The sequence below is a fragment of the Anguilla rostrata genome, chromosome 16, assembly GCF_018555375.3.
Source record: "Anguilla rostrata isolate EN2019 chromosome 16, ASM1855537v3, whole genome shotgun sequence".
Taxonomy (NCBI): domain Eukaryota; kingdom Metazoa; phylum Chordata; class Actinopteri; order Anguilliformes; family Anguillidae; genus Anguilla; species Anguilla rostrata.
The window spans coordinates 37348651-37371173 of record NC_057948.1 but is presented as its reverse complement, the minus strand read 5'-3'; the positions used below and the strand labels follow the sequence as shown (position 1 = coordinate 37371173).

At 44.1% G+C, this 22523-nt stretch overlaps 2 protein-coding genes across 2 annotated transcripts; one reads left to right on the top strand and one right to left on the bottom strand.

The window, feature by feature from the left end:
• The first annotated feature begins 226 nt into the window (after nt 1–226).
• Nucleotides 227–11308, top strand: LOC135242517 (malignant fibrous histiocytoma-amplified sequence 1 homolog). Its single transcript, XM_064313619.1, has 11 exons — nt 227–541; nt 2531–3401; nt 3786–4074; nt 5211–5397; nt 5685–5863; nt 6058–6566; nt 6936–7090; nt 8612–8789; nt 9753–9820; nt 9911–9988; nt 10433–11308. The coding sequence occupies exons 1-11, from the start codon at nt 526–528 to the stop codon at nt 10444–10446; spliced, it is 2544 nt and encodes an 847-aa protein (XP_064169689.1). The 5' UTR covers nt 227–525; the 3' UTR covers nt 10447–11308.
• A 2858-nt stretch (nt 11309–14166) lies between these two features.
• On the bottom strand, nt 14167–20976 carry irf7 (interferon regulatory factor 7). The gene is made up of 9 exons (XM_064313620.1): nt 20819–20976; nt 19334–19490; nt 18660–18828; nt 17658–17755; nt 17066–17120; nt 16621–16761; nt 15789–16172; nt 15537–15652; nt 14167–15196 (listed from the first exon to the last, which is right to left on the bottom strand). Exons 1-9 carry the CDS (start codon nt 20824–20826, stop codon nt 15050–15052), a joined length of 1275 nt encoding a protein of 424 aa, XP_064169690.1. The 5' UTR covers nt 20827–20976; the 3' UTR covers nt 14167–15049.
• Between the last annotated feature and the right edge of the window lie 1547 nt (nt 20977–22523).

Sequence of the window (22523 nt, the reverse complement as noted above, 5' to 3'; positions counted from 1 at the left end):
TTTTAACTCGTGCTGAGAAATGGTGTGGGCGAATAGTAAAGAAAAAATAAACTTGGAGGGCAGCTGACTCAACTGTGGGTAAAATGGAGGCTTCCACTCAAACTGTATGTAAATATATTTCTTAGAGAATGTCTTTAATAATAAAAAAACTATTGAAGTAAGTAACGCCAGTATTTTCTGTATTTTAAAATGAATTTCACATGAATTCTCTTGTCTTCCCCTGTGATGTGCGGTTGCCTGGCGCACAGAGATACCGTCGTGTCCGGGCCAGGATTTACTGCTTAAACGTGGCGTTGAGTTCGCTGACATTTCCTCAGGTCTGTGTCATATCTGAAGCCTGACGCATTTATCGAGACTAGGCAGTGGCGGCGGCCATCGCACTTCAGATCAAACACTACCTTAAAAGTGAAACTATTTTGAGTAGCACCTAGCCCCACCCATCTACATAAAATGCCTCCCAGGCTGAGCGACGGCAGTGGATGGCGGGTACTGTGAGAACAGGTGCACGCGTGCTGGAAGAGCGAGATGGCAGAGTACGAGGGTAGGTACGGCACTTCCCTTTAAAAATAACCTGGGTACCGATATTACAGCCAAGGGTAACTAAACCCCACAACCTGTAAAATTGACTCTTCAACCTGTGTTCTGCATTTGAGAGCCTTGAATTAAGGTGTCTTTCTGTTGCACCATGCTTGGCTCTAAAGGAAATGGGATTTGTTTATTCTTAGGCCTCTTAGTTTATTTCTGGCTTCATAAATATCAGGCTGTTAGTATTTTATGCTAAATGTGTAGCATACCACTTAATTATAATAAATGTATGCTATTGGAACTGTCACAAGGTACTCATCTGGTAAATTTTACAATGAAATGAATGGATGATTAAATGAAAAACATGCCATTTACCTGTGTCAGATTTTACCATGCATAAAACAAAAAATGTGTTTTTTTTTTTTTGATACTAAATGTAGACTGGTAAATGCTACATGGACAAACTTTCCTACTTTCTATTTCCTTCACTGAAACCTTAAATCTGGTTCTTCAGACACAATACTATTTTCAGTTTCACTTTGCAGTCTTTTACAATAATTAACTTTCCCTTATCCTCCACATTATGTTTCAATTTAGATTTTTTTTAAAGCATATTCCACTTAAAGGACCCAAATGATCAACACATTACTTTATCATATACAAAAGCAATCATGTGAAATCATGCTCTGAAACTTTTGTATGTGATGTACAAAAAAAATATGATATTCTCTTTCTGACTCAAAACCTACCTGTTCAAACAATATCTTTGAATATCTCCCATATTGTCTTCAATATCTAATATATTGTATATTCCATATACAATATAAATATAAACCTGAATTTCATCAGCTGTTCAGTCGATAAATGTAATATTTTAAAGTGAAGCATTCAGGCAAATGTTTGATTGGGGCTGTCTAGCACATACCGAGGCTGTATGTCCTCACAGAGCCAGTGTTGCTATTAAATATTAAATATATATTAAATACTCTTTAGAGTCTGCAAAAATTCAAAAGCACTCCTAGTGGGTTCTGCTAACTTTTTCTGCTAACCATCAACTGCAACATACAGTCATTTTTAAAATGGTAATTTTATACGGAATATCAGCAGGAATATAAATTGTTTAGTAAATTGTCAGCAATCTGCAGGGATCTATAATTTAGTGTTCAAAGTATTTCAAGTTTATATAAAAATTAGGTTCTTACCCAGGACCCTGTTTGCAGGATTACAGAGTTATGCTGACCTTACACTAGATGACTTCTACACAACTAAAGTCTGACACACTCTCTTAACCACAAATCTGTCCTAAATCATGGGTTTTTAATCCTAAAAGTGCCACACATCCTAAATTTTGCAAAGACTGGGAATCATGCAGCTTCATGCATTGTAAGACTCCAACAGGTTTCTTTAGCAGATTTTTTATCGTAGCCCTCCTCCGGTGTGCTGATGTCATACAAAGACAGCGCTCCTATTGGCTGCTGGCAGGAGGATTGCAGTTTCATAATGTAGGTAGGATTATAAATCAAGACAAAAGACTTATGATAATTATTAAACACATTTAATTTTGTCAGAACGGTAAAGCTGAGAAAAAGGCCTTCACAGACTTAATACAATCTCGCACTAACCCTGGGGTGTGAGGGGTATGCACACCCACTGAGGTAGGACTGGCAAGATTTTACTACGATTTCTAAGACTGTTAAATCACTTAAGATATTGCCAGTGTAAGGCCAGCATTAGTGTGATAACTGCACTGAGTAAAACTCCCAAATCTGGAACATGGTTGGACATGGTTGGGTTTTACTCAGGTCTTATCCAGCTAAACCTGCTTTGTGAAATATCCCCCAGGACTGATATCTGTTCTCCTGTGTTTGTGTGCACATTTGTTGGTTTCCTTTCGGCTGTAAAGATCATATGTGGGGTCTAAGCATTGAGGCCACTCGCAGCGGAAGCCTAGCCTTCACAGAGAACGTGTTGCTCAGTCTGATTGTACCATTTGATCACAACCCAGGGGTCCAGCAGGCAAAAAAACAGGATTTTTCCAAAAGGAAGCTGACAGATCTACCTCCGGAGCTGTTTGCCCGAGCGAAGCAGGTGGAGAGCCTGGATCTCCAGGTGAATCAGCTGAAGCAGGTCTCTCTAATCTCCCAGCTGGAAAACCTGAAGGAACTGTTTCTGTCCTGGAACAAGCTCTCCGAGTTCCCCCTGGAGATCAAAGAGCTGGGCTGCCTGGAGGTGCTGTACCTGAATCAGAACAGTGTGGAATGCATACCCAACGGGGTGTTTGCCATGTTGGGTAAACTGCGGCGTCTCAACCTGAGCAGCAACCTCCTGTCCGAGCTGCCCTCCGACCTGCAGAAGTGTGTGCGTCTGGAGTTCCTCAACCTCTCCAGCAACCGGCTGCGGGACCTGCAGGGGGCGCTGGGCCTCCCAAAGCTGAGGGAGCTCTACGTGGACAACAACCGTCTGGTGGAGCTTCCCGCCGAGCTCTTCCTCAACACGGGCCTGGCCGACTTCCGGGCGGCGGGGAACCCCCTGAGGAGGCCTCCCGAGGAGGTGTGTGCCGGCGGCCTGAAGGAGGTGCGGAGCTATTTCAGCCAGATGGGGGCGGGCGGCCAGACTCAGCCCGCCCCCAGGGTGAAGGTCATGTTCCTGGGCTCCTCCATGGCGGGGAAGTCCACCCTCTGCCGCAGCCTGAGGGCGGGGCATGCCGTGGAGGTGGGCGTGACCGACCGCACCGTGGGCATCGACATATGCGAGGTGAAAAAGCAGGGCGTTCAGATGCTCTTCTGGGACTTTGCCGGGCAGGAGGAATACTACCTCACCCACCACGTCTTCATCACTCCACACGCCTTCGTCATCCTCGCCATCAACCTGGCCAGGTGAACCATCGGCTCATTTTCGGGGGCTGGGGGGCGGGTGGGTAAATTCCATTTCATTTCCGGTGTTTCAGGAAATGGAATTGTATTAGATTTAAATGAACTTGGACAGTAGAAACATCTGTCTTTTTACCCTCAGAAAGTGTCTTCCGGCCAGATCTGAACTGTGACTACCTAAAAAATCCTGTTGAAATAGCACTATTGTCAATGAAAAACTGTTGATTTAAATATGATGGAATACTTATTTCTGAAAAGCACCACACTGCACTGGCTTGCCACATACCACCGGTGTCACAGTGCTGTTCAGGACAAACTCGCCACTCAGCGGCCAGTCTGCGCTTTGATCGCTGTCCAGCCTCACAGGTGCTTTGTCCTCTGATCTTGTAGTTACAGCATCTCGGAGCCCCAGTCTTTCAAAGACAACGTGAGCTTCTGGATCAATAACATGATGATGAGGGCTCCGTGCTCCGTGGTGCTGCCCGTGGGCACTCACGCAGACCAGTGCCCCGACGCCCACCTCAAGGAAGAGGACATAAACAGGAAAGCCAAGGCCATGCTGGAGGACAGGAGGTCCAAACTTGAGCAACGGATATCGAACATCAAGGACAAAGATGACCCCACCCCATTCACCAAGCAGCTGAACAGACTCTATCAGCTGACCACTTACAACCTCACGGTACGCCCGCAAAATCACTCCGCTGTTAACTGTATAACTACATCCATCTATTTCCGCCCCAGATGAGACAGGTGTTCCGCCCCAGATGAGACAGGTGTTCACTGACCTGCGGTGGACCACTATGAGTGTGTACAGTAGTCATGTGCCTGTCCCTGAAACAGATGTAACATGCTGCAATATATTCAAATAAAATGGAATATCAGAAAATAACTAATAATTTAGCTTTCCACTATTAGAAAATATTCATTTAAACCTATCTTGCTTTGAAATATACTTATATAGGGTATAGCCTAGTTACCGTGTCATCTTTTTTTCTTTTATTAACTGTGTATTATGCAATAACAATGCATTTGTATTATATATATATATATATATATATATATATATATATATATATATATATACACACACACACACCGATCAGTCACAACATTAAAACCACTTGCATTTTTCTGTTTTTTTCTGATTTCATATTTTATTTTCTGTCTGTAATCAAACAATTCACAGTTGGTCAAAGCGCAGACTCAAAGCTTTTATTAAAGGGTATTCTTATAAGCTACATTTTGGTTTCCCCATGTAGTAATTACAGCACTTTTCATACGTAGTCCCCCATTTCAGTGTTTTAGACAAATTAACATAATGTCAAATAAAAGAGTCATGTTTTGTATTTGGTTGCATATCCTTTGCATGCCATGACTTCCTGATGTCTGTGACCTATCAACATCATCAGAGTCTGGATATCTTATTGTCAGGTTGTCCTACAAGCGATACAAAAACTCTTTGCATTTGAATGGATCTCTATGGTAAATGGGGGGTGGGACTAGATTCAACTGTAAATAATGCTGATACAGTACACACTTGTTGGCTAAATGGCTTTAAGTCATCAAGGGTCCGTGGTATCAAATGAGCCTCAAACCTCCATGCTGCTGCCAGATATGCAGTAGATACTACAAGCATTGTTTCTCCTGATTAATTTTCCTGTTGAACTCAATGGAAAAAATATTCAGGAGAAACAATGCTTGTAGTATCAGAAAAATGCAGATGGTTTTAATGTTGTGGCTGATCGGTGTACATATATGTTTTAATAACCACATTGCACGACCTTCATTCATGCAATGTTCTTGCTTTGCTAACAGGTGCTTGACGTGATGCTCATGGACTGCACCAAACCTGCAGAGATTGAGAAGCTGCAGGAACACATCCTGAAACACATTTACAACAAGGACCTGTTTCCCAACTTAGAGAGAACATTGCCACAGAGCTACCAAGCGGCAGAGTCTTCCGTACGAGACCTCAAAAGAAATAAAAACACTCCAGAGCATGGTACGTTTGGAGATTTTAAGGTGTGAGGTCACAAATATGTGATTCGAATGTTCTTAACTGAGCATTCTAATGCTGATGTCACAATCACTACTGATGACTGAGAGCAGTTGAGTTCTAGAACACTGACTTTGAATTTTGAAAAAACATTCCAAAAAACCTGCTCTGCAAAGTGTTAACTGTGCTCTGGGCATTCACAGAGTTCTGTATATCATGAAAGCTTAAGGAACAGTAAGGATGGGCTCAAATCCATTTTGTGGAAAACTAACTTAACACTCTGACATGCACAGGAATTGTGGACATTAATGAACTTAAGAAACACACTCTCGTCAAGGATCTGGACACAGAGGACTGGCACAGCATACTGCGTTACCTCCATCGGATCGGGATCATCGTGTGGTACGAGGAAATTGAGGCCCTGAGGGTCAAGGTCTTCACCAAACCATCCTTCCTCATCACACTGTTCAAGGTGAGGGTTTGTTCAGAAACAGCCACAGGTAGGCTGGCTGCATTACCGTCCTTGGGACACAGTACACTCAGCCAAGCATGCCATTTTTAACCACTTGCAGCACATGATAACCATATAGCTATACAGTGTCTGCATCTTAAATCTTTACACTCAACTTTTCACAAACTTTTCCTCCCATCTCTCTGTTCTGACAGACGGTGGTCAGACACGACCTGGTCAGGTGTTTGGAGGAGATTCCCCACAACATCCTGCAGAAGGTAAACAGCCTGGGGAGGCAGAGGGGTGCCTGGGTGAGCAATCTAAAGGGCAAGGCCACCCTGCACAACAGCGCCATCGCAGCCCTGGCCCACAGGTCCCTCGCGCAGCTGGACGTGGCAAAAGACAAGAGCATCATGCGTGCACTAGCAGGCTCCACCAATAAAGAGGGAGAACTGGTGTGCTTGCTCAGGCATTTCGACATCTGCCTTCCCACCACACTTGCCAGTCCCCTCAACCCCAACGCCCAGGAGTTTGACCCAGGTAGGGAGTGGAGTCCCAGCCGGCCCTCGGTACCTACGCTGGTTAACCGGGACACCGCCTACCTGTTCCCCAGTTACCTGAAGGATGCCGGCGTTGTGAGCAACATGTGGGGAGAGGACAACATGGAGGACCTCAGAGTTACTGTCTATTTCCTACCCGAAATCCCCTACGGCGTCTTCCACAGGTACTCGTTTCTGTTTTCACTACTTCTTTTACTTGATTGACTCATCTTCACTTTTGATCATTTTTACTTTCTTTTAGAATTTTTTTAATGGGAAGCACTTTGGGGTACTCTCCAGGTGAGAAGGCACTACACCAGTACTTATTTAAGTTCTCACTTCAGCAGGACGCTCATCTTTGGATCACTAGGAAATCAAATTTTTGGGAATTAAGCACTCCAACCCCTAAAAATCAAACCTGCAGCCACTCTGTTGCAAGCCCAGTTCCCTAACCACTGTGCTGCACAGCTGGCTGTGCTTCTGAATGTGTCCCTTCCTCCATTATCCCTGTGCTGCTCAGCTGGCTGTGCTTCTGAATGTGCTTCTCTTGGCAGGCTCATCGTTCGGGCCTGCTCCCTGTATTCCACCTACTGGGTGGGCAGAGACTGCTTTTTGCTGGGCTACAGTAGCACTCTGGTGCTGCTGAGGCAGGGCTCTGAGGGGGAGGACCAGTACATACAAATACGCTGCAGAAGGCCTGCAGCGAGCGGTGAGAAGTGTGTGTGTGTGTGTGAGACTGTGTGTGTGTGTGTGTGTGTGTGAGACTGTGTGTGTGTGTGTGTGTGTGCGTGCGACTGTGTGTGTGTGTGTGTGTGTGAGACTGTGTGTGTGTGTGTGGTGTGTGTGCGCGTGTGGTGTGTGTGTGTGTGTGTGTGTGTGCGTGAGACTGTGTGTGTGTGTGTGTGTGTGTGTGTGTGTGTGTGTGTGTGTGTGTGAGACTGTGTGTGTATGTGTGTGTGTGTGTGAGACTGTGTGTGTATGTGTGTGTGTGTGCGTGAGACTGTGTGTGTGTGTGGTGTGTGTGTGTGAGAGACTGTGTGTGTATGTGTGTGTGTGTGTGTGAGACTGTGTGTGTATGTGTGTGTGTGCGCGTGAGACTGTGTGTATGTGTGTGTGTGTGTGTGAGACTGTGTGTGTCTGTGTGTGTATGTGTGCGTGAGACTGTGTGTGTGTGTGTGTGTGTGAGACTGTGTGTGTGTGTGTGTGTGTGTGTTTGTGTGTGTGAGTCTGAGTATGTGTGAGCGTGAGACTGTGTGTGTATGTGTCTGTGACTATGTGTGCGTGAGATTGTGTGTGTGTAAATGTGTGTGAGATCATACAAAAGTGTATTCTGTATATTGTCCTTATCCTACAGAATATGTGAAATAACTGAATTATGTTCAGTGTGAAAAGTTTTACAATCAGAAGCTTCTAGTGACAGTGAAGCCATATGTCATATAATGGGTGAAGCTAAAATGAGCCGTCAGTCAGTGACCGGCTTGAACCAATCAAAACGTATTGTTCTTCACAACAAAATACGATTGGTAGAAATCAGGGAGTCGCTTACAGGGTAGTGTATTAATATCTTAGGAAGAAATAAAGTGCCACAAATGCAATTGTCTAGGCAAAAAATAAGAAATTAATTTGATTAAGTCGATCAGTTTAAAGAATATCGTATATAACTGAAATATTTTGAGCAGTAACACTTACATATCGATGAAGAAATATTACCTGTGTTTAGTAGACAGAGACAGAAAATCAATGCTAAGTCTATCAGGAAACATATGTCTTAGTCGTGCTCAGAAGTTCTCAAGAATAATATTTTCCAAGAAATTACGAAACCCATCAATAACGTTTTGCCGGGTGCAGTGTCTTTTACTGCTACCACAGAGTGAATGCATAATGCAGCTATAATGAGGCAAAACTTCCAGTTATGCTGAGCTATAAAATGCTATTCCCAAAGTAATATTAGACATGTTATACATCCTTAGAAAGCTTATTCGGTCACCTACTGGATAAATTAAGTGGCAATCAAGCAAGGTTGTACTAAAAAGGGAGACAATACAGAGACAGTCAGTAAATGACCACTGAACCTTGAAAGGAACATCTTCTTCACCAGCGTCATGGCCACTAAGGATTTGTACCAACAAGTTAAATAACATTCTGTGGGCACTGACTGAACTGACCTCGGGCCAAGCCTAGACCCGGATTTTCGGGTCTGAGTAACCAAAGAAACCCTCCCCCCCCGCAGCGGATTTCAGACGCTCGTGGGACCTGATCCTGGCCGTGATGTGGAAGCTGTCGGAGCTGGCGGAACAGTGGCCCGGCCTGTTCCAGATCACCTGCAGTCCCTGCAGACAGCAGGGCTGCCTCCACGACTTCCAGTGGAGTGACATTCGCAATCTGGGCGGGCTGGACATCTACAAGGTGTACGTACCCTGACTTCAGTACTACCGTCCATTATTTATGCCCTCCACTGCTGTGGAGTGTGCTTTAATTCTTACTTTTCTTCATACTTTTCCTGTTCTTGTCTCTTGAGTTCCTTTTCGGCATTTAGCAGTGACTTACTGGGGACCCTATCCTTCCAGCCTAACTGCATGCACCTGAAACACTAATCTAAATGCGCTTCTTTTGATTCGCCACTGCACAGAGAGGGAAGGATTTCCCTGGGCTGCACACGGTGTCAATCGGGCAGATTCTTCCATGATGGGGGATGGATATCTGCAAGATTGTTTAATGCAATTGCCTTTTTTTGCAGCATACAATCAGTAGACAGCTCAGCTCTATATTAAAATCTGATTTAACAGTGAAATTTCCTTTTAGGGCAGTGGTCCCCAAACATTCTGCACCCACAACCCCCTTAATAAGTGAAGACATTTTATGTGGCCTGCTCCATATTAAAGGGCAGCTATATATACATTGAAATGTAGAGATAGTATTTTTTTAAGGTGTTAACAGAAGCATGTACGCTGTACGATCTGTAAGTAGCAGGTGGTGTTTAATTTGACTGAGATATTTAAATGGGAACTGCTTCAGGCCTAAACATAACATGTGCCATCTCACTACCCACCTCAACTTCTCCACTGCTTGGGAACCATCGCTTTACAGCTTGCTGCCAGACAACTGGCCCAGCAAAACTAATTTTTTAAAATTGTATTCAGGCTGAAATGTAATACACTGAAAATGTACACTTTGAGCTAACTTTATCATTTTCCACGGGCTGAGTCACAACAAAAACGCTGCACTGCCAAATTGTCCTGTAACCGAAGAAAATCTTTTACTAACCTTAAATATCTAGAGCTTGGAATAGCACTGCAAAGAATTGCTTTATTCATTGATTGAAGAAAATTAGGTCTTTCCTGTAATATTGTTGATTTTTCCATTTTATCCAGCGTGAAGGAAGAAAAACTAGTGTGCAATAATGGCCATACCTGCCGAACTGAATTACTTTTCCCAAAAGGTATTAAAATAATAATTATTATTAGTATTATTACAACTATTTTTGCTTTTTGTAGTGGTTATGTAATACATTTGCATTTATTGTTCACAGTCCCAAATGATCCAAAAACTGACAGCGCACAGCTTGTCACCAATCAGAACATCACTACAGATCACATGATCGTGCATGGTGAGTTCCTATAGTGGTCTCCAAACTGTTGAGATTCAGGGGGGATGAGGTATGCTTGGGAGATAAAAAATGATCTTGTAACTTACCAACTTTACAATGATGTCTACACAAGTCAAATCAAATATACTTTCTGCTTGTGCAACACTAGTTACAGTGCAAAATCAGTGTTCTGACATATACATGTGCAATGTTTTACTGTAATATTTCTCCACAGGTGTCTATGTTTGGCCACATTTTAAGTGGATCACAGAAAGATATTTGCACATTAAGTTGGTATGGTGCTCAGAACGTTTGGAAACCACTGACTTAGATAGTGAGTTCCGGAAGGTTTTACCCGCCATCGAGCAGACAGGGCCACACACAAACAGTCCCTGAAAGCACAGGAGCAGTGAGATTTTCACTGGGCTATCGCGCTGTAATCATTACAACTCATTTGTCTTGCAGTCGTCTCCCCCTGAAGGCCACTGAGGTCTGTGAATGCCCTGCATGTTGAGCTGAAAACAGGAGGCGGAACCATGAGCACCTCTGACCAATCGGAACTCAGTTCTCACAGCTCACAATAATGAAGCCAGCTACCGTCAGATTCTGACAGGTCCCAATATCTGTCATCTTGTTTTAGTCACAAAGTTAAGAGGAGACTCATCACAGCTATTTTTTTAACCTGTTTTAGATTATGGAGACATACTTTATATGCATGCTTCCTCTTCTGCTTTACATGCCTTGGATATGGTTTACCACAACGCTTTACGTTTCATTACAGGTGCAAAATTTTTAACCCATCATTGTCTCCTATATGAATGGTCTGGGTTTACTCCTTTACATCTGCACAGATTGACCCACTGGTACATATTCATCTACAAAGCAATAATTGCTCTACTCCCTTCCTACCTCAGCTGTCTGCTAATTAGAAATTCACAGTTATCACCTCCGCTCTAGGGACCTGATACTCCTTAAAGTCCCTCGTCCCAATACTGAATTAGGGAAGATGGGTTTCAGATATTTTGCACCTTACAGCTGGAACAATCTGCAAAAGAATTTTAAACTTGACAAATTAATTTCAATTGTGGACTTTAAACATGCAATGTATGACTCTGTGACCGAAGTATGCTCCTGCTTTTAACCTCTTTTAACCTCTTCTCTACTTTTAATTATTGTTACACCTCTGTCTCATTCCACATTTGATATTAGTACATTTTGTTAGGTGCAAGTCCTGTTGGGTAACTTTGTGTTTCATGTCAGGTCCCCCTTGCAAAATAGATTTCAATCTCAATGGGGTTTTCCTGGTTAAATAATGGTTAAATAAAAAAATTTAAAAATTCACCGACATGCACATTCTATTGTAAATATGCAAACATTCATTTATATGGGGGAATAGGGGGTCACAGATAAAACTATTGAAAGGTGAATATAGAACAAAAATGACACGCTATCAGTGACTCACTGATTTCAACAAATTTAAACTGATTTCCAACCAATAACTGTTTTTTGCTGTGGAGAACCAAATCTTTTGATTGGAATCTCCCATTGGAACCGGAAAGCGGAAGTTTTCTCCAGTTCTCGCGTATCTCGAGGGGCGCTCATTTGCATGCGCGTATGACGTAGCGGCAAGACCGTAGAAAACTGCTCAAATTGAGTGGAATCTGTCAGCTGGCAGCTGAGGGAAATGAAGCTGTGGATATATTGGCCAAGGAGGCTTTAGCAAATGAGGAGACACAGGTAGCAATTCAAATAAGTAAAGCAGAAGCAAAAGGTGTAATGTGGAAGAAAGGGATACAGAAATGGCAGCAGTGGTGGGATAGAGACGTGATAGGTAGGCATCTATACCAAATTCAGAATCAAGTTGATGCAAAAAGAAGAAGCATTATTAGAAACAAGAGAGAGGAGGTCATCATTACAAGGTTAAGACTGGGATATAGTGCATTAAATAAAACATTACATTTAGTTGTTGGGAAGCACCCTACAGGTGTGTGTGATTACTGCCAGGTAGAGGAGATTGTGGAACATGCTATAATCAATTGTAGTAGGTACCAAAGGGAAAGGGGGAGTATGATGGAGGAGCTGAGAGAGGTGGGGATAGAGGATATGACTTTTAAGAAGATACTTAAGGCAGTAGAGAACAGCACGGGAAGAAGGATCATGTTTAATTTCATAAAGAAAATTGGACTATGGGAAAGGACTTAAATAAATGTTCAGAGACACACAATAGGTGGCGGTAATGCAACAATACTGGATTCCAACCGACGTAAAAAGCTAACAAGAAGAAGCTGGCAGCTGCAATTACGTGATTTCGGCTAGCCCATTTCCAATTCGTCTTTGCATGGAGTTTAGAGGAATAAGCAAGCAGCATGTGCAGTTTCTAAATGGACTGGAAACGAAGCTCCGTCTGTAGGCCTACGTGTGCCGGTTGGGTTTTGGAGAGATTCTACATCTTTAGGGTGCTGCAATCAGGCCGGAACTCTGAGCCTGGCACCTTAACTAGAGTGATATCACAGCTTACATTGTACTCATTAGCCAGCTGTACTTTACAAGGCTATTCAGGTTCATATTAGGGTGTTCAACCACGCAATGAAATGTCACCAAGCGCTGCTTCCACAAAAAAAAAAAAAAAAAACCAACACACACAGAATGTTTGTTCAATAGGCTATATAACGCCGCGGTGTAGTATTGAACCCTTGTTTAACTGAACTGAAAGGCTGGGAAGGGGACTAAAGCGGTGGTCCCCAACTCCCCAGACCCACTGAAACGGAAGCCAGACGGACTCACCTGTGGATGGTGGGTAAACCTAGCAGCAGCCGCGAGATGATCGCTCCCCGCCAGCTGAGAGTTAGGTTTCTGTCGGCGTGCCGTTTCCTCATTCCCAAACAGACGGAAGTTGTTTAAAGAAGCGTTGAAAACACAAAATATATCACTACAGCGGGACTTCCCCCAGACTACAGCTATAAAACAAAATCCGTATTATTCGTAACACACAACTCCGTAATTAGCCTCTAACATACTCTGCTCGCGAACCTGTTCTCGGTTGTCTCGAGTGCTGAACAGTTTCCCGCTACTTCACTTAGCTCCCTCAGACCCGGAGGTCTGAGAGGTTAAAACCACCAGGAACAGCAAACAGGGGGACGGGAGGGGAGGCATTACACATTGCAGACATTGTCAAATCAAATACATTAAAACAAAATCTCAAACGCTGCATTTACTGTGATTAATAGTAATGGTTAAAACGAAGGTGTTTAGGTTGTAGGCTATGTTATGTAAAGTCCGTTTTCCTCTTAATGGAATTTATGTTTTCAGAAGTTACATGGATTTGCAGAGGTGCTACAGTCACTGAAATGTTCCGAGTAATTCGATTATTTAGAATTAAGCCCTTCATAATATTTAAAATTAAGCATCTTATAAGTGTAATGCCTTGGCCCGCACAAGCAGTGCTGTCTCTAGGCATAGGCAATATAGGCAGTTACTTAGGGTGCCATCTGTATGGGTGGGCATCAAACAAAGGGAAGAATGGAAAAAGCTGACTCTGTTAAATCAGGGTATATCGCCATGGTAACTTATGCAGTAAGGCTAATTTGGTCCAGGGCAGGTTATGTTCAGGCTATCGGATTAACACATAAACGCCCCACCCCTTTACCAATCAAGTTGGAAAAAGGCTTGCCCATTCCTGCAGGATCCCGGAGAGCTTGAATTAATTGCCTGACTTTCTCTGTGCATACACTGTTAAAAAGGTATAGATTGTCAACGGAGGGAGTACAGTATATATGCAAGCTTATTTAACTCTACATATCTATTTCTACTTCCCTTCACTATGGGACAGTAGCTTAAGTCCCATAACTCCCAAATTTATAAAAAAAAAAACTTTGGTGTGATTGCTTCAGGCAATATTTTAAATATCCAGCATCAATTGTAAGGTTGAAGAGCTCTAGAATGAGCAGTTGTCACATTGGAAATAAACTGTAGGATAATTAGTGAGTGTGGGGTTTTATTCATTAGCAGTGGTAAATAATGTAACAAATTTACACTGGAGGCTCAGTGGCCACTTGTGAGCCCGGAAGGCATTCTTCCAGCAATACGTGAACATGCCACAGCAGACATGATGCCAGAGGATAAACACTTTCCCTGTTTAAAACAGTCATGCAACACTGACCCAGTATGTGCCCAGAGATCCAAGGAAACTTTTTCCAATCTTACAGGTTAAACACAGGTTTTATTCATTTATACAGGGACACATTGCACATTATGACAACTTATCACAATAGTTCCAGAACTGACAGTACAGTTTTAGAAAAGAGACAGCAGACCTGGCAAGAACAATGAATCAAAGCCTTCACACAGTGTGTGAGGAGCAGCCGCCTACTTTCCCAATTTAACCCGCAGGGCAGAATCCAGGGACTGATCTTCACAAGAAGAGAAAACACAATGAGTGCTATACCACTCATATACCACTCATATACCACATGCCGTTACGTTTCAAAGTGGAGTGCAATGCCTTTGACCTTTGAGCTATTCCTATCCATAAGATCTGTACCAATAAGGCAAGTTGTGAAGAAACGCATCCTTCTAGCTTACTCTGTCATCTCTGAACACAAACACACATATCAAACACAACAAGCTCCTTTGGTGCATAACTTTTACCAAACACTTAAAGAAATTCTTGATTCGAAATATTTCTTTAATCTGGTAACACTTTCAGAGTCCGGTTATGATATTCAAAAACAGACATTTCTTTTTCTGATTTTTTCCACCGTTGGCTGTTCTTAGAAATGATAGGCACATATTCTGATCTTTACCTGAGAAAAAACTGCACAGTAATATGAGAGAGACAGAGAGAGAGACAGACAGACAGAGATACCAAGAGAGAAAGTCAGAAACAGAGAGACAGATAGAGACAGAGAGAAAGAGACACAGAGAGGGACAGAGACAGAGAGAGATGGACAGACAGAGAGAGAGAGAGAGAGAGAGAGAGATAGAGAGAGGGACAGACGGAAAGAGAGGGAGAGTGGCGTTCGTGCAATGTATTTCAGACAGGCCCAGGCCTGTGGAGGACTGGGAGGTCCAGCAGCCAGTGCTCTACACAGAGGGCATGTTACAGAGAGACTCGATCAGGTCAAACAGGCTGTTATGAGAGATCTGCAGACTGATGCTCCCGCTGTGGAGGGAGGAAGCTCCTTCTTGCTGAGCCTTCTCAAGGAGGTAACGACACACCAGGGGCACCACCTGCAGGGGGGGGGAGAGAGAGTGACAGAAAACAAGAGAGAGAAAGAGAGAGAGAGGGGGGAGAGAGGAAGGGGGAGAGACAGTGATAGAAAACGAGAGAGAACAAACCACGAGACCACAACAGAAAGTGAGAGTGAGAGGGAGGAAGACAGAGTGATCGAGAGAATGAAAAGATGATAAAGATGAGGGACAAGGAAGGGATGAGAGGGAGAATGGGGGAGAGGAAAAAAAGATTTCATTAATTACTGTACAGCATATTTAGGGGCAAAGTCACTGCTTTGTGCATTACCTGCAAGTTTACAGGTGTCATAGATCTTTAGCTGCAGGGTTCAGGGCCTACCTGCACCGTGATCAGCTTCTTCTCACGCGGTTTCGCATCTGGAAACTTCTCTCCGAAGCACAGATAGATGGTGTGCCCAGGGGACCTCTGCCTGTTGTTCTCGAAGTCCCTCAGATCTGAACAGAGAAACTCAGGGTAAAAATCAAGGGATGTGGCAGACAGATGAAAACGTGTCAGACCTGGCAGTGAAACCAGGGGTCAGATCTGACAGTGAAACCGGGGGTCAGGGGTCAGATCTGACAGTGATCTTACCGCTTAAGTACTTCTCAAAGTTGAACAGCTCCACCTCCTCCTTCTGGGGCAGCTTGGTGGGGTGGGGGTGCGGCCCCTCGGGGAAGGGGCTGGTGCTGGCAAAGACGTGACACTTGTCCTGACGGATGGCGTACACACCGGTCCCGCGCACCTCCAGCAGGAGCCCGCGCTGCACGCTGGCCAGGATGCGCTGCGTGTACTCCACCTGCTTGTGGTCCAGCAGCAGCTGGGTGTCGGGGAAGCAGACGGGATAGGCCTGCAGGCCCGGGTCCTCGGCCTGGTAGTGCAGCTGCACGCGCGGGCAGGACAGCGACGTCCGCAGAACCTCCTTGCTCCTGTAGTGAATGCTGATCTCCAGCAGGGGGGTGTCCACACCCGAATACCCTGTTCCCAAAAAGCACACATACTGCCCCGTGAGCTGATGCTTTTTTCTTCACAAAGCTGACCGACTACGTTCAAAAGATACGTCATTGATGAGATCAGCAGGAATAGTGAACATTACATGCAAATTGAAACAATACCAATTTATTATGAATTGCCTTCTTATAAACTACCTGTGAATTAGCAGTAAAAAGCGAAACATAATGCACTGCTTGCCACATTGGCAGGTGCACTTGTGAAACAGTCGTCTACACACACTCCTGATTAGCTTGGTGGTCCATGCGACCATGACTCCAGTCTTCTATCCCCTGCACAACATGGCCGTGACTCCAGTCCTCTACGCCCTGCACAACATGGCCGTGACTCAGGTCCTCTACCCCCTGCACAACATGGCCGTGACTCCGGTCCTCTACCCCCTGCACAACATGGCCGTGAATCGAGTGCTCTTTACCTGGGTTGTACGGCTGAAGCACTGGAGCGGCCAAGCCGTTCTGCCCCATTAGCTGGGGCTCCATTCCTATTGGCTGATCAGGGTAGAGGTTCTGTACAGCAGGTATATTGCAGGCAAAAGGATCATCCCAAATACGGTTATCTGGTGGGGCAAAGAAAAACAATATGAGAGCCAATGTACGAATCTACAGGAGCTGCACGGCAATGCAACCTGTCTCACATTCAGACACATGGACCTGATCAGTGAATCAGCTCTGCACAATACAGTAGAAAAAATACCATATTCAAGAGTGGGCCAAAAGTCATCCAATATCTAAAGTTTAGTGCATCCCATAAAATAACTTTCCAATAATCAAATAATTAAATAATAATATAAATATAATAATAACATTTACATAAACATATGCTTAAAAAATCATAACCAGAGCATTGTTATGGAGTAATACCTTGCTGTTGGTTGTTGAGAGTCAAGCCATCCATGTGATTTAGTAACTCTTCGTGCTAGGAGGTAAAAAGAAAAAGAAATAATCATCTATTGTGAATTGGTTCCTCTTTCCCATTTAAGGGGACAGTGTTGTCTTTTCCAGAGGCAATGAGAACACGGGTCACGCTGATGCCTTAGGGTACGATCGCAGACATTCAACCTGCCAGCCAGATATGCGAGTCAGGGTGCTTATAACTAAAGCCAGATATGCGAGTCAGGGTGCTTATAACTAAAGCCAGATATGTGAGTCAGGGTGTTTATAAATAAAGCCAGATATGCGAGTCAGGGTGTTTATAAATAAAAGTACTGCCTCTGCCATTGTTTAAGCTGAAACTGTTCCGATTGCGATCGCAGACCAGAGGGCTTGAGACTGCAATCGTGGACCCCCTGCAGTACCTTCACGGACCCACAGGGGGGGCTGCTGAAAACCCAGCCTGTAAAGTTTGTAAAATCTGTGCAAATTTGTGCGGGTAAAAGACCAGGAAAGAAGTGCCAGCATGTCAGAAGCCTATGAGCACCAATCAGACGCCTGGAGCATGAGAAACATACTCTACCTGCATGTCTAAGGGACGGTCTGTGGCATAGGCGTCTTCGATGAAGGGGCAGCTGGAGCCCATGAGCGGGTCCCTTGCTGGTGGCTCTTCGTAATTGTCTGTTGAACAACGAAATCAAACGCAGTGAAGTGTGATGGTGCAGCTTGGGCTGGGCAGTCTGGACTAGTGGGGGTCCAGCCTGATTACTCTAAAGATGGCCTCTACGCTGTGATGCTGTGTTGGTATTTATTCACAGTTGTGGTTATAGACTATAGAGTGGCATATATTAAAATAAAACAACCAATGAAAAGTCAGAAAAGTCTGAAAAGATTGGAACCGCCCCCCTCCCCCCATGTGCTCTTTCCCGCAGCAGGGATGGCTTCTGAGGCCCTTCGGGGGTAGTGGGACGGGTTTCCATTGGGGGAAATCCCTGTCTGGTTCACGGACGTGCATGTTTAACTAGACAGGCAGCACGCCTTCAGCTAACCGAAGCTGGTGAAGCCCCTGGAACCAGCCTGTACTGCGAGTGCTGAGGGAACACAAGTCACTGGGGAATATCAGCCTTCTGGAGGAAAAATAAAACTTCCCCGATGGTATTTTTAAACTTGATTAACAATTGTTACGTTTCATGTGAACAGCAGATTGTGAAAATACGTAATACGTAATAAAATATGTTCATTTTACTAAATATTTTTCCAAACCTTCTGGAGCAAAACAACCATTGTTTCACAAAATGCTGCAAATAATGAAGTTTATGATCACAAAAAATGGACCAGTGAGGTTTTCTTTTGTTGTTAAATAACCTTGGATTTCTACAGTGAAATCAATCGGCAGCAAGTGCTTCTGCCCTCAGCATGTGCAGTAGAGGCAGTTTCCCATTACTTCCTAGGCTTCCCCGCCTGGCCCCTCCTCCCCTCTCCGGGGCGTATGCTCTGTCCTGCACTCGCTTTCTTTTTTAAAGAGGAGTAGGAATGGAACGTGGGTCTCTTAGAAACAGTCTCTGGTTAGGGTTTGGGAGCTTACATTCGAAGCTGAGGACCTGGTACACCTTGTGGGGGTCGTCCGAGTCCTTGGACCGGTCCTCCACCAGGCAGAACCGCTTCAGGCTGTGCAGCGCGCAGCGGAAGTTGGTCTTCCACTTGGCCTTGTCGTTCGGATTCTCTCTGATTTTCCCGCTGGCCTCAGCCCAAGCCTGAAAGACAGGGAAGGGGAATTCAGTGCCTGTGACTCCTGGAGCGCCATTACTGCTGCTCCCGCTGCTCCCTCTACTGCCAGCGCACACCTTCTGCGCTGCTCTACAGCAGTTACCATAGCGACATCAACAAGCTCACTCAGCCTGCTGAAATGCTAACGCTACCAGCACCAGTACAACTGCTTTGAGCCTCCTTATGCATTACCACACATCTACACCATTTACTACTGCTACAACCACAAGCTTACTTCATTTATTGTGTTAGTCGCACATAAATGACTGCTGCTGCAGCTAATACTACTACAACAACTACTACTACAATAATAATAATAATAATAATAATAATACTGTTACTACTCTTGCCCCTCTACCACTACCCCTTCTTGTCACATTACCTAATCCTACAAGTTCACATCATCTCCTGAACTAGCAGTTGGCGCCACTGATGTGTAAATTCTGCCATTATTAACCAATTCTGGTGCGTGTGTCCACTGTTTCCGCCCACCTTGAATATTTTGCTGTCCTCGTCGCTAATGTCCCTCCTGGAGTTGTGCTTCCAAGGAACTCGAAACTTGTTGTCATCGACCCAGTTGAGCCCCTCGTACTGGCCGCTGTAGACCTGGTCAATCAGCCATTGGCCAAACTGCGGCTTACTGCTGGAGCTGATGCAGAAAAGCAGAGCAGGAGGATGGAAAAACCAAAATGGTTCACATCTGTTCACATGGAAAAGACATGCATACAAGGGACAGGGATATGGTAGCATCCATGGACATACATCCCAGGGGGGACACACCCTCCCTCCCCTCCAATTATTATAATATTGTATTGGGTGGTACTGTTAGTGGTACCCAACCCCTCTGAAGAACACCCCCCCCCCCACCCCCAAGAGTTCAAATGAGATCTATGTCCTCGTCAGCATCCACCATGGGTACTTGTACTTGTTCTGGTGATGGTATTTGTAGCCAGTAGGTTGCTGGATCAGTTCCAGATCTGGTTCAGACCCAATGGGAATTGCTTATTGTGCAGCATTATCGATTAAACTCCGGCTTCGTATATTACACAGACCCAATCACAGCATCACACAATACATGATAACCACCCACGGACTCATAAAATACATTATATACCGGCTAGGCTATGCGATACAACCTAAAGCGCGAGGTGCGGTAGAAGCGTTAGCAGAGAGTTCAGTGCACTAACACATAAACAGAAAGTGAATAGTTCTTTAAAAACGGGAGGTCTTCATTGTTATAGATCTGTATCGGCGTCCGGACGAGAGCTTTGAAAGATAAGATCAAAAGTCTGTGCTTTGCTTGTCTGTACAACTGTCAAAGTGCGGCAACAGAACAGGCGCTTATAAGGTGCTGGTTTCTAAAAATGCAACCTATTTCACGATGCCTAAATCTTATAAATAAAAACTAAAAATTATTAATAAAAACAAGTAAATTATAGTTAGTTCAATTCTGGCTCCTGTCACATCTCCACAATTAGGCTACAGGTTTGCATATCGTCTTTAATGGGCTGAACGCAAACAAACTCAGAAAAGCGAATCGCATAATCTGCACAGTTCCTGCATAAAGTCCACTTACTACAATGTAGATAATGACGTCATCGAAACATCGAAAAACTGTCGACAAAATTTTTTCACAAACGCTGTCCCAGTAAGGGATATTATACACAGGCGCAGCTGGCTTACTTAGCCTACTTAAACATCAAACCTTTCAGCGACACGACTTCTTTTTTCCCCTAGACATTTTTTAGACGAGCAACACAGAACTTGTTAAATTCACGCTGTTGTGGGAATATGCTTTGTTGGAATGATCAAAAATAGCATATCTATCCGATAGCTACCTCGTAACCTATGTGCTTGACTGAAATGTCAATAGTATGCACAGTAACTGCAAGGGTTTGACATTTGCACAATAAATCGAGCAGTACACGCTGATATTTGGACATACAATAGCCTTTATCTAAACAGATATAAACAAACCTCTGCATCGTTGGTCAGTTTCCAGGACGTAGACTACCGCGTTGTACAAGGCTTACGCGCCGTCATTTAAAGTCACAACTGTTGTGTACAGGCGAACACTTTATACCGATTGTGACGCCAACATACATCCACCCCTTAATGGGCAGACCGTCTTTTCCGGTTCCGCCTTATCTCCTTTTTTGTATCACAATCTCGGACATAAAATGTTTTTACCTGAGAGACAGAAGCTTTTCCCGAGAAACCACGTGCCGAAACTGAAAGTTGACGCGGTTTTGCACCGGAGGTATCTTAGTAACCTCGTTTACACTGTGTTGCATAATCGGTAGGGTATATTTTGTGTTTGGTGATGAAACACAAAGCATTTTGCAAATCAAAGTTGATATACTAACTTATGAGAAAACGTATTTTGGAAATATGGTTGGCTACCATAAATACCGCCATTCTTTAATTCATATTTATCGTGTGCAGATTTTGCGAATCAACGTCGCTATATTGTTTTAGAGAAAACATATGTAGGGAATACGGTACCATAAACACCGACGACCGGTCATTCATAATTATCGTGTGCAAATAAAAAAGCATTCCATTTTACAGGGTTATACATGCACCCAGTTACGCTCGTTCCAGCTCACACAGCCTTCCGGGTTAGTAGCAAGTACTGACTTCGCAGAAAATCCGAATGAAGTACCAGAATTACATACATCTCCAAATTCAATAGAAATAAGGTGGGCCCTAGCCTATCACATCATTCATTTTCATTTCAACTTTATTTAAGACTCATCTTAAAAAGAGGTCTATAGCAGCTAAAATCGTTGACTTCACATATATTCTCACAAAGACAGCTGGTATCATTTCCAGCCAGGATCATTTTGTATGATCTTAATGGGGTTCTCCAAACAATTAGTGCATTAGTGGAGGTTGTGTTAATTGTTTGGAAAACCCCATTATGATCATCCAAACAATGCCGACTAGGAATATGATATGGCAGCTGTCTTTGTCAGAATATATGTGATAGTCAACGACAGGCTTTAACTTTCCAGTCAACACAGAAGGCCAAACGACAGGCTTTAACTTTCCAGTCAACACAGAAGGCCTGCAGTTCTTACATGTGCAGTCTTGCTCTTCACCGTCGTTTTCGAAAAGCAGAAATGAAGAAATTCAGTCCCTCTGTGCCACCCCGAAACTCCAGGACCCTTTCACACTTGGTAAAACTCCTCTCTGGCCCCTTACTCAGGCAGTAAATATTATTACATCATCCTCTGGGGTAGTGTAAGAACAGGGCTGGATTTCATTGGTTCATGAAACAGATCAGAGAAAAGGGCAGCTCTGTGTTGACCTATCCCGTAGCACCTCTACAATCGATTCCAGTGTGCGTTTACAAACACAAGCTTCCTGTCATCTTACTGTTTGTCCTGTTTTTCAGCTCAGAGTCCTCCAGCTGACGCGGGGCAATGTTGCTAGAGCAGCACTGCTGTGGACTCCGCACTCGCCACACGGCTCACTGCTGACGTGAGCAGGACTATCCTGCTGACCAGAACCCTCCGTTCCTTGTAGGCCGATACGGTGACTGTAGGACCCCTTAGAATTTATAAGATCTGACAAACGAACAAGAACTGAAATACATGTGAATACATAACAGAGCTCTGTGTCACCATGTATGAGTGCTCCAAGATTTACTTTAATTTATCATGGAGCCTCCAGCTCA

Coding starts and splice junctions, on each gene's coding strand:
- LOC135242517 (XM_064313619.1), top strand. Junction 5,398..5,684: donor TAAAAACACTCCAGAGCATG/GTACGTTTGGAG, acceptor TGACATGCACAG/GAATTGTGGACATTAATGAA. Junction 7,091..8,611: donor CAGAAGGCCTGCAGCGAGCG/GTGAGAAGTGTG, acceptor CCCCCCCCGCAG/CGGATTTCAGACGCTCGTGG.
- irf7 (XM_064313620.1), bottom strand. Junction 15,653..15,788: donor CTTTGAGAAGTACTTAAGCG/GTAAGATCACTG, acceptor TTCTCTGTTCAG/ATCTGAGGGACTTCGAGAAC. Junction 15,197..15,536: donor AGAAGCTGATCACGGTGCAG/GTAGGCCCTGAA, acceptor CCCCCCCTGCAG/GTGGTGCCCCTGGTGTGTCG.